The 11,942-nt window shown below is 68.4% G+C and overlaps 1 protein-coding gene across 1 annotated transcript in view; it reads right to left on the minus strand.

Moving 5' to 3' along the window:
• Positions 1-82: 82 nt before the first annotated feature.
• Positions 83-11,942, minus strand: part of ESYT1 (extended synaptotagmin 1) — a 13,340-nt gene continuing 1,480 nt past the window's right edge. The window contains 22 exon segments of the mRNA XM_040577994.1: positions 83-145; positions 216-362; positions 880-966; positions 1,058-1,129; positions 1,799-1,894; positions 4,433-4,522; positions 4,645-4,693; positions 4,781-4,863; positions 5,081-5,257; positions 6,365-6,496; positions 6,570-6,719; positions 8,819-8,905; positions 8,994-9,065; positions 9,162-9,254; positions 9,344-9,415; positions 9,417-9,434; positions 9,502-9,550; positions 9,685-9,710; positions 9,712-9,768; positions 10,966-11,142; positions 11,220-11,343; positions 11,450-11,594. Coding sequence (XP_040433928.1) covers positions 83-145; positions 216-362; positions 880-966; positions 1,058-1,129; positions 1,799-1,894; positions 4,433-4,522; positions 4,645-4,693; positions 4,781-4,863; positions 5,081-5,257; positions 6,365-6,496; positions 6,570-6,719; positions 8,819-8,905; positions 8,994-9,065; positions 9,162-9,254; positions 9,344-9,415; positions 9,417-9,434; positions 9,502-9,550; positions 9,685-9,710; positions 9,712-9,768; positions 10,966-11,142; positions 11,220-11,343; positions 11,450-11,594 — 2,066 coding nt within the window.

The following is an 11,942-nucleotide window of genomic DNA, read 5'->3' on the forward strand; positions in this document are numbered from 1 at the left end:
CCCCCCCATCCTGCCCCCCGCCTCCACCTCCTGCAACACCAAGACCTGGGGGGTTTGGGGGTGAGGGAGGGGGGTCTCGGCTCTACACGCCCCCACTGCCCCCCATCTTGCCCCCCCCCGCCTCAACCTGCTGCAACACCAGGACCTGGGGGGTGGGGTGGGTGAGGGAGGGGTTCCCGGCCTCCCACCCCCCGCCCCCCCATCCCGGCACTCACCCCCAGCTGCGCCCGCAGCAGGACCTGGCTGCCGGGCCCCCCCCCGGCCAGCGGGAACCAGCCGTCCAGCGCCAGCCCCTCGGAGGCCAGGAGCTGGGGCAGGGGGAGGCTGAGGGCACCCAGGGGCGACCCCCCCTCCTCCTTCACCTGCAGGCACATGAGCTCAGCACCCCAGGATAGGGCCCCCACCGTGGGGTGGGACCCCCACCATGGGGACAGGACCCCCTGCCATGGGGAGGTGAAACCTCACTGTGGGACAGGAACCCCCACCATGAGGACGGGACCCCCACCATGAGGATGGGACCCCCACCATGAGGACAGGACCCTCACTATGGGGATGGGACCCCCACCATGAGGACAGGACCCTCACCATGAGGACGGGACCCTTGCCATAGGGAGGGGAACCCCACTGTGGGACAGGAACCCCCACCATGAGGATGGGACCCCCCACCATGAGGACAGGACCCTCACTATGGGGATGGGACCCTCACCATGGGGACGGGACCCCCACCATGGGGATGGGACCCCTGCCATGGGGACACGTATCCCACTGTGGGACAGGAACCCCCACCATGAGGACAGGATCCCCACCACGGGGATGGGACCCCCACCACGGGGACGGGACCCCCACCACGGGGACGGGACCCAGGGATGGGCCAGAGACCTGCAGCTCCAGTGACTCCACATGTGGCCGCTTGATGAGGAAGGAGAAGCCTTCATCCCACACGGGCTCAGTGGTGGGGGCACAGGTCTGAGGGCAGGAGAGCAGGTCAGGGACCCACCTCAGCCCCCCCCCCCGGCTTCCCCCCCCCCCCCCCCCCCGGCCCCCCCCCATCTCTTACCTTGGTCTTGAATGAGACATCACGCACGGCCAGGCTGGCAAAGGCGGCGGGGGGCTTGGAGCCCTTCCGGAGCTGGGGGGCAGCAGGAGGGGACGATGGGGACAATGGGGCAATGAGGGTGTTGGGGATGATGGGGGCGATGACGGGGGTGATGGGGGCGATGCTGGGGGTGATGGGGGCGATGCTGGGGGTGATGGGGGCGATGATGGGGGTGATGGGGGCGATGACGGGGGTGATGGGGGCGATGCTGGGGGTGATGGGGGCGATGCTGGGGGTGATGGGGGCGATGATGGGGGTGATGGGGGCGATGACGGGGGTGATGGGGGCGATGATGGGGGCGATGACGGGGGTGATGATGGGGCAATGGGGACAATGATAGGGGCGATGGGGGTGATGATGGGGATGATGATGGGGGCGATGGGGGTGATGACGGTGGCAACGGGGGTGATGATGGGGGCAATGGGGACGATGATGGGGGCAATGGGGACGATGATGGGGGCAATGGGGACGATGATGGGGGAAATGAGTGCAATGGGGACAATAGAGACGATGGGGGCAATGGGGACGATGGGGGGCAATGGGGGCAATGATGGGGACAGCGGGGGCGATTATGGGGGTGATGGGAGCAATGCTGGGGGCGATGGGAGGCAATGAGGGGCAGTGGGGGCGACGGGGGTGATGTGGGGCAATGGGGGCGATGTGGGGCAGGGCCAAGGCCCCCGGCGTGGGGCAGCCACTCACCGGCAGGTCGGCAGCTCGGTCCACGAAGACGGAGAGGAGCGCGGCCGAGAGCTCCGCACCACGCGCCGGCTGCAGGAGGCTGTTGGTGTGCAGCACCTGGGGGCACGGGGGGGGGGGGGGAGGGTCCCACCGCCGCGGGGGGGCACGGGGGGGACGGGGGGAGGTCAGGGATACGGATCCTGAGAGATGGGAGTGGGGACACGGATGCACGGGGATGGGGATCCATGGGAACAGGGACCCACAGGGATGGGGATGGGGATGCAGAGGGAGAGGGATCCATGGGGATAGGGATGGGGATGGAGAGGGGGAGGGATCCATGGGGATAGGGATCCATGGGGATAGGGATGGGGATGGAGAGGGGGAGGGATGGGGATGCAGGGGGACTGGGATGGGGATCCAGAGGGATGGGGACAGGGATGCACAGGGACAGGGATGGGGACACACAGGGATAGGGACAGAGAGACACAGACATAGGAATGCATGGGGATTAGGGATCGGGATCCACAGGACTAGGGATGGGGATGCAGAGGGGCGGATCGGGATCCACAGGACTAGGGATGGGGATGCAGAGGGATGGATCAGGATCGGGATCCACAGGACTAGGGATGGGGATGCAGAGGGGCGGATCGGGATCGGGATCCATAGGACTAGGGATGGGGATGCAGAAGGATGGATCAGGATCCACAGGACTAGGGATGGGGATGCAGAGGGGCGGATCGGGATCGGGATCCACAGGACTAGGGATGGGGATGCAGAGGGATGGATCGGGATCGGGATCCACAGGACTAGGGATGGGGATGCAGAGGGATGGATCGGGATCGGGATCCACAGGACTAGGGATGGGGATGCAGAGGGATGGATCGGGATCGGGATCCACAGGACTAGGGATGGGGATGCAGAGGGATGGATCGGGATCGGGATCCACAGGACTAGGGATGGGGATGCAGAGGGATGGATCGGGATCGAGATCCACAGGACTAGGGATGGGGATGCAGAGGGGCGGATCGGGATCCGGATCCACAGGACTGGGGATGGGGATGCAGAGGGGTGGATCGGGATCCGGATCCACAGGACTGGGGATGGGGATGCAGAGGGATGGATCGGGATCCACAGGACTAGGGATGGGGATGCAGAGGGATGGATCGGGATCGGGATCCACAGGACTGGGGATGGGGATGCAGAGGGGCGGATCGGGATCCGGATCCACAGGACTAGGGATGGGGATGCAGAGGGATGGATCGGGATCGGGATCCACAGGACTAGGGATGGGGATGCAGAGGGATGGATCGGGATCGAGATCCACAGGACTAGGGATGGGGATGCAGAGGGATGGATCGGGATCGAGATCCATAGGACTAGGGATGGGGATGCAGAGGGGTGGATCGGGATCAGGATCCACAGGACTAGGGATGGGGATGCAGAGGGGTGGATCGGGATCCACAGGACTAGGGATGGGGATGCAGAGGGATGGATCGGGATCGGGATCCACAGGACTAGGGATGGGGATGCAGAGGGATGGATCGGGATCGGGATCCACAGGACTAGGGATGGGGATGCAGAGGGGCGGATCGGGATCAGGATCCACAGGACTAGGGATGGGGATGCAGAGGGGCGGATCGGGATCGGGATCCACAGGACTAGGGATGGGGATGCAGAGGGGCGGATCGGGATCGGGATCCACAGGACTAGGGATGGGGATGCAGAGGGGCGGATCGGGATCCACAGGACTAGGGATGGGGATGCAGAGGGGCGGATCGGGATCGGGATCCACAGGACTAGGGATGGGGATGCAGAGGGGCGGATCGGGATCCACAGGACTAGGGATGGGATGCAGAGGGGTGGATCGGGATCAGGATCCACAGGACTAGGGATGGGGATGCAGAGGGGCGGATTGGGATCGGGATCCACAGGACTAGGGATGGGGATGCAGAGGGGCGGATCGGGATCCACAGGACTAGGGATGGGGATGCAGAGGGGCGGATCGAGATCGGGATCCACAGGACTAGGGATGGGGATGCAGAGGGGCGGATCGGGATCAGGATCCATAGGACTAGGGATGGGGATGCAGAGGGATGGATCGGGATCCGGATCCATAGGACTAGGGATGGGGATGCAGAGGGATGGATCGGGATCCACAGGACTAGGGATGGGGATGCAGAGGGATGGATCAGGATCGGGATCCACAGGACTAGGGATGGGGATGCAGAGGGATGGATCGGGATCGGGATCCACAGGACTAGGGATGGGGATGCAGAGGGGTGGATCGGGATCGGGATCCACAGGACTAGGGATGGGGATGCAGAGGGATGGATCGGGATCGGGATCCACAGGACTAGGGATGGGGATGCAGAGGGATGGATCGGGATTGGGATCCACAGGACTAGGGATGGGGATGCAGAGGGATGGATCGGGATCGGGATCCACAGGACTAGGGATGGGGATGCAGAGGGATGGATCGGGATCGGGATCCACAGGACTGGGGATGGGGATGCAGAGGGAGAGGGATGGGGACGCACAGGGACAGGGAAGCACGGGGACTGGGATCCAGAGGGATGGGGACGCACAGGGCTGGGGCTGGGGGGGGGGCCAAGGCTCGGAGCCAGCTGTGCCCCCCCCCTCCTGGGGGGCTGTTACCTGCTCGAGGAGGGCGGCGCTGGGGCGGGGGGCCAGGCTCTCCAGCCGCACGTGCAGCCGCCCCGACTTCACATCCTCCAGGGGCAGCCACTGGCGGGGCAGGGATGGTGGGTGAGACCCCCCGGCACAGCCCCCCGCACACTGCAGCCCCCCACCCCCAACTGCAGCCCCCCCCCCGCCCCGGCCGCAGCCCCCCTTGGTCCCTCTCCTACCTCATCCACAACGCGGCCACTCAGCACCCGCCTCAGCGGCACCTTGCACCTGGGGGGGGGGGGTGGGGGGTGAGGGCTGGGCTGGGGGGGGCTACCCCACAGCCCCCTTCCCCTCCCCGTGCCCCCCAGCACCCACCGGCCCAGGAAATCATCCTTGTCAATGTCCTTGTCGAAGAGGTCGAACTCCACGTCCTGCCCTGGGACGTTGTCCACGATCACCTGGATGGGGGGGGGTGTGTGGGGTTGGTGTCACCAGTAGCCCCCCCCGCATACCCCCATCCCCCTCCCATCCCCCTGCCTCAGTTTCCCCTCTGGATGGGAGCAAATGGGACCCCAGCCCACAGCATCCACATCCCCAGGGCCAACGCCTGGGGGGAGGGGGGAGATGAGACCCCCACCCCACCCCCACCACCCCCACCCCCACCCCGGCAGGTACCTCGTAGACCTCGTTCCAGCGGGGGTTCAGGTCCTCCTTGACCACGCAGCTGCGGAAGGTGCTGCCGGCCACGCGCAGCCGGGCGTAGGGGTCGGAGCGGCCCCTCACCACCCCCTTGAAGAAGTTGTCCTTGGCGATGAGGTCCTGGGCCTCCAGCAGGTGGATGCGCAGCATGTGCTGGGACACGGGGACACGCGGCCACTGGCACCGGGGCTGGGGGGCACGGCCGGGCCCAAGACCCCCCCCAGGACCCCCCAACTCCTTCCCACCCCGGGACCCCCCCCAGCCTGTCCCCATTCTGCCCCCCAGGAACCCCATTCTTCCCCCCCAGGACCCCCCATTCTGCCCCCCCAGGACCCCCCCTAGCCAAGTCCCCATTCTGCCCCCCAGGACCCCCATTCTTCCCCCCAGGACCCCCCTAGCCAGTCCCCATTCTGCCCCCCAGGGACCCCATTCTTCCCCCCAGAACCCCCCATTCTGCCCCCTAGGACCCCCCTAGCCAGTCCCCATTCTGCCCCCCAGGACCCCCCATTCTTCCCCCCAGGACCCCCCTAGCCAGTCCCCATTCTGCCCCCCAGGACCCCCCCATTCTTCCCCCCAGGACCCCCCCTAGTCAGTCCCCATTCTGCCCCCCAGGACCCCCCACAGCCTGTCCCCAATCTGCCCCCCAGGACCCCCCCATTCTTCCCTCCTGGACCTCCCAGCCTCTACCCATTCTGCCCCCCAGGACCCCCCCATTCTTCCCCCCAAGGTCCCCCCTAGACGGTCCCCACTCTGCCCCCCAGGACCCCTCATTCTTCCCCCCAGGACCCCCCAGCCTGTCCCCCACTCTGCCCCCCAGGACCCCTCATTCTTCCCCCCAGGACCCCCCAGCCTGTCCCCACTCTGCCCCCCAGGACCCCCCATTCTGCCCCCCAAGACCCCCAAGCCTTCCCCCCAGGACCCTCCCAGCCCCCGAACCCCATTCTGCCCCCCAGAAACCCCCATGCTGCTCCCCAGGACCCCTTCAGCCCCTGAGCTCCAGCCTGCCCCCCAGGACCCCCCCAGCCTGCCCCCCAGGACCCCCCAGCCTGCCCCCTAGAATCCACCCAGCCCCTGAACTCTGTTCTGCCCACCCAGGGTCCCCCCCCCAGCCGCATCCCACATCACTCCCTCCCAGCCCCCCAGCTCCCCCCCCCATTCCCTCCACAACTCCCCCCACCCCTGAGCACCATCCTGCCCCCCCCCCCAAGCCCTCCAGCCTCCTCTGTGATGCCCCCCCGGGCCCCCCCATCCCCTCCCCACCTCGGTGCCAAACTGGGGGTTGGGGCTGGCGTGGGGGGGGCGCTGGGTGCTGCTGGTGCTGTCCAGGGGGTCCGGCTGCCCCGAGATGGTGGGGGGAGACACACCGTTCTCCGGGGCGTCGAGGAAAAGCACCTGCAGGGCTGGGGGTCAGTGGGGCGGGGGGAAGGGCCAGGAGCCCCCCCCCAACTCCCTGACCCCCCCTCACCCGCAGGACCAGCTTCATGTGGAGGCGGCTGCGGGGTCCTGAGTGCTGGAGCTGGAAGGGCTGCGCCAGCGTCAGCCCGGGGGCGTCCAGCAGGCGGGCGAGGGGCAGCGAGAGGGAGCCCAGGCTGCTCTGCCGGGGGTCGTCCTTCACCTGGGGGGGCACGGGGGTCATGGGGGGCCACGGGAAACAGGGGGCACGGGGGGGGGTCCACGGAAACCAGGGGCACAGGGAGAACGGGGGTCATGGGGGTCTGCAGGAATGAGGGGCACGGGGTCATGGGGGGCCATGGGAATGGGGGGCACGGGGGCCACGGGGGTCATGGGGGTCCGTGGGAACTGGGGGCACGGGGGTCATGGGGGGCCATGGGAACCAGGGGGCACAGGGGGTCCGTGGGAACCAGGGGCACAGGGGGAACAGGAGTCATGGGGGGCCGCAGGAACTGAGGGCACAGGGGTCATGGGGGTCCGTGGGAACTGGGGGCACAGGGGTCATGGGGGGCCACAGGGGTCATGGGGGTCCATGGGAACTGGGGGCACAGGGGTCATGGGGGGCCACAGGGGTCATGGGGGGCCGCAGGAACTGGGGGCACAGGGGTCATGGGGGGCCACAGGGGTCATGGGGGTCCATGGGAACTGGGGGCACAGGGGTCATGGGGGGCCACAGGGGTCATGGGGGTCCGTGGGAACTGGGGGCACAGGGGTCATGAGGGGCCGCAGGGGTCATGGGGGTCCGTGGGAACTGGGGGCACAGGGGTCATGGGGGTCTGCAGGAACGGGGGGCACGGGGTCATGAGGGGCCGTGGGAATGGGGGGCATGGGGGTCATGGGGGGTCGTGGGAATGGGGGGCACAGGAGTCATAGGGGGTCACGGGAACTGGGGGCACGGGGGTCATGGGGGTCCACTGCAATGGGGGGCATGGGGGGGGCACGGGAATCCATGGGAACCAGGGGGCAGGGGGGTCTGTGGGAAGGGGGGGCACTGGAGTCCGCGGGAACTAGGGGATCCGCAGGAACTGGGGGCACGGGGGTCATGGGGGTCCACAGGAACTGGGGGCACGGGGGTCTACGGGAACGGGGGCACGGGGGACACGGGGGTCTGCGGGAGCCAAGGGCATGGTGTCATGGGGGTCTGCGGGAACCGGGGACACGTGGATCATGGGGGGGCTGCGGGAACGGGGGCACAGGGGGCACGGGGGTCCGCAGGAACCAGAGGCACAGAGATCATGGGGGTCTGCGGGAACCAGGGGCATGGGGATTGTGGGGATCCATGGGAACCAGGGGCAAGGGGGACACAGGGATCCACCGGAACTGGGAACATGGGGATCATGGGGATCTGTGGGAACTGGGGCCATGGGGGTTACAGGGATCCATGGGAACCAGGGGCACAGGGGTCACGGGAATCCATGGGAACGAGGGGCACAGGGGTCATAGGGATCCATGGGAACCAGGGGCACAGGGATCACGGGAATCCATGGGAACGAGGGGCACAGGGGTCATAGGGATCCATGGGAACCAGGGGCACAGGGATCAAGGGAATCCATAGGAACGAGGCGCACAGGGGTCATAGGGATCCATGGGAACCAGGGGCAAGGGGGACACAAGGATCCACAGGAACTGGGGACATGGGGATCATGGGGATCTGTGGGAACTGGGGTCATGGGGGTCACAGGGATCCATGGGAACCAGGGGCACAGGGATCCATGGGGATCTGTAGGAACTGGGGACATGGGAGTCACAGGGATCCATGGGAACCAGGGGCACGGGGGTCATAGGGATCCATGGGGATCCATGGGAACTGGGGACGTGGGAGTCACAGGGATCCATGGGAATCAGGGGCACGGGGATCCACGGGGATGTGTGGAAACTGGGGACATGGGGGTCATGGGGGTCTGTGGGAACTGGAGCAGCACGGGGGTCATGGGGATCCAGGGGAATCAGGGGCACAGGGATCACAGGGATCCAGGGCAACAGGGATCATGGGGCATCATGGGGATCTGGGGGCACAGGGATCCAGTGGAACAGAGCATCAACGGACTGGGGGGAACCGGGGGTCACAGAGATCTGGGGGTCACGAGGCATCACGGGGATCTGGGGGAACCAGGGGTCACAGGGATCCAGGAGAACTAGGGGCATGGGGGAAGGGGGGAGTGGGGAGAAAAAAATGGGAGGGAAGGGGGCTGGAGGATCTGGGGGGGCCGCGGGGACAGGGATGCTGGGGGGGGGTGTCTTGGGGGTGACCCCGGCTCTCACCTGGATGTCCAGGTCCTGGTGCGCGGGGTCGTGCAGGAAGAAGCGAAAAGCATCTTCCCAGACGGGGGCAGAGGAGTTACAGACCACCTGGGGGGAGCGGGGTTAGACCCCCACCACCAGCCTGGCCCCCCCAAACCCTTCCCCTCCCCCCCCCCACCCCCCGCCGCCCCCTCACCTTGCTCTCCCGCGTGACGTCCTGCACCGAGACCTGCACCATGGGGTTGGGCTCCTTGCCCGGCTTCTTCATCTGCACAGAAAGCGGGGGTCAGGGGGGTCCCCCCAGCTCTGCCCACCCCCCCCCCAGGGACCTGGCAGCCCCCCCCCCCCCCCCCCCCCAACTCACAGGCAGCTCCTCAGCCCGGTCCAAGTACACGACCAGGATGGCGGCGGACGGGGGGTCGGGTTTGGCCGCGATCGCCCGGTTCCTCTCCAGGACCTGGGGGATGGGCCCGGGGGGTGGTGGTGGGTGAGGGCAGGACCCCCCCCTGCCCCCCTGCCCCCCCCCCCATGGATGACCCCGCTCACCTGCTCCAGCCTGGAGGTGTCGGACATGAGGGAAAGCCACTCCAGGCGCAGGTGGAGCCGGCCCTGCCCCCCCCTCCTGCAGCGGGAACCACTGCGGGGCAGGGGGGGTCAGCACAGCCCCCCCAGCCCCCCCCGAGCCCCCCCACCCCAGCACCCACCTCCTCCAGCACCCGGGCCTTCAGCACCTCCCCGAAATCCAGCTTCATCCTGGGGGAGGAGGGGGAAGGGAAAAGCTGTGAGCTGGGGGGGTGGGTGAGCTGGGGGGGGTGGGGGGGCACGGTGAACCCCCCCCCCTCACCCCCAGGTACCATCCCGGGGGTCTGGACCCCTTCTCCCAGCACCTGCCCAGGAGATCATCCTGATCGGGGGTCCTTGTCGAACAGCTCCACCTCCAGCTCCTGCCCCGGCACCTCATGCACAATGAACTGGGGGGGACAGGGTCAGCGGGGGGGGGACACACACGGGGGTCCCCCCGCCCCGCACAGCCAGGCTGGGGAGATGGCAGGGGGGTCCCTGCGCTCAGCCCGGCTGGGTCAGGGTGCTGTGCCCCCCCCCCCCCCAAGCTGCCGATGCTTGGGGGGGTCCCTGTGTCCCCCACAACCACAGTCAGGGTGGGGGGGGACACACGGGGGTCCCTGCGTCCCCCACAACCGCAGCCAGGCTGGGGGGACACACACGGGGGTCCCTGTGTCCCCCACAACTGCAGCCAGGCTGGGGGGAGGGACCCGGGGGTCCCTGCATCGCCCACAACAGCAGCCAAGCTGGGGGGGGGACACACGGGGGTCCCTGAAGCCCCCCCAACCGGTCTGATGGGGGACACAGGGGTCCCTGCAGCCCCCCACATGCCCAACTGGTCTCAGAGGGGACATGGGGGTCCCTGCAGCCTGGACACCCCCAGCTAGTCTGGGGGGACACACACAGGGGTCCCTGCAGCCCCCCACATCCCCGGTTGGTCTTGGGGGAGGATATGGGGGTCCCTGCAGCCCCCACCCCCCAGCTGGTCTGGCGGGGTACACAGGGGTCCCTGCAGCCCCCCACATCCCCAGCTGGTCTCGGGGGAGGATTCGGGGGTCCCTGCAGCCCTCACCCCCACAACTGGTCTGAGGGGGGACATTGGGGTCCCTGCAGCCCCACACACACCCAGCTGGTCTCGGGGGACAATTCGGGGGTCCCTGCAGCCCTCCACATGCCCAGCTGGTCTCAGGGGACAAGCTGGGGGTCCTTGCAGCCCCCACCCCCCCCAGCTGGTCTGGGGGGGGACATGGGTGTCCCTGCAGGCCCCCACACCCCCCAGTTGGTCTCAGGGGAGGATTCAGGGGTCCCTGCAGCCCCCACCCCCCCAGCTGGTCTGGGGGGGGGGTACACGGATGTCCCTGCAGCCCCCCCACACGCCCAGCTGGTCTCAGGGGAAACACGGGGGTCCCTGCAGCCTGGACCCCCCCAGCTGGTCTGGGGGAAGACGCGGGGGTCCCTGCAGCCCCCCCACACCCCCAGTTGGGACACAGGGGTCCCTGCAGCCCCCCACACCCCCAGCTGGTCTCGGGGGAGGATTCGGGGATCCCTGCAGCCCCGCACCCCCCCAGCTGGTCTGGGGGGGACACGGGGCGGGGGGGGCGTCTCACCTCATAGACCTCGTCCCAGGTGGGGTTGAGGTTGTCGTCGATGACGCGGCTGGTGACCACCTGGGTGCCGACGCGCAGGACGGCGTAGGGGTCCGACTTGCCCTCCACCAGCCCCCCCATGAACCGGTCCTTGGACCGCAGGTCCCGCGCACCCCGCAGGTGCACCCGCACCACGCCCTGGAGGGGAGGGGGTCAGCCAGGCTCGGGGGGGGGGGGTGTCTGGCAGTCCCCCGGGACCCCCAGGCAACCCTTACCCGGGGCAGGGGGCAGCGGAGCTGGGCGGCCTCGTGCAGGTCGGGCACCAGCGGGACCAGGAGGCGGTTGGGCAGGACGAGGTAGGAGGCGATGGCATCCATGATCATGGTGTCCGACATGGAGCTGGGGGGGGGCACGGTCACGAGGAGGGGGGGCACAGTCACGGGGGGGGACACGGGGGGCACAGGGTCGGGGGGTCGGAGGACCCCACAGCTGGGCTGGGGCTCACCTCAGCCCCGGGATGTCCAGCAGGTTGGTCATCCCCGTCCAGTTGATGTCCAAAGTCTGGGATGAGGGGGGGGCTGGGGTCAGGTCGGGGGGAGACCCCGGGGGGAACAGGGTCAGATGGGGGGGGGGAGAACTCAGGGGGAATGCTGGAGGGAGACCCCGGGGAGGAAGGGGTCAGATGGGGGGGGAGACCCCGGGGGCCTGGGGTCAGATGGGGGCACAGACTCCAGGGGGTAGGAGGGGGGAGACCCCAGGGCGGATGGGGTCAGATGGGGGGGGGGGGGGGGGGCAGACCCCAGGGGGGATGGGGTCAGATCCAGGGGGAATGGGGTCAGATGGGGGGGGCAGACCCCAGGGGGGATGGGGTCAGGTTGGGGTCATGACCCCAGGGGGGATGGGGTCAGATCCAAGGGGAATGGGGTCAGATGGGGGGGCAGACCCCAGGGGGATGGGGTCAGATCCAGGGGGGATGGGGTCAGATGGGGGGCAGACCC

Source organism: Falco naumanni, chromosome 20, assembly GCF_017639655.2.
Source record: "Falco naumanni isolate bFalNau1 chromosome 20, bFalNau1.pat, whole genome shotgun sequence".
Taxonomy (NCBI): Eukaryota; Metazoa; Chordata; class Aves; order Falconiformes; family Falconidae; genus Falco; species Falco naumanni.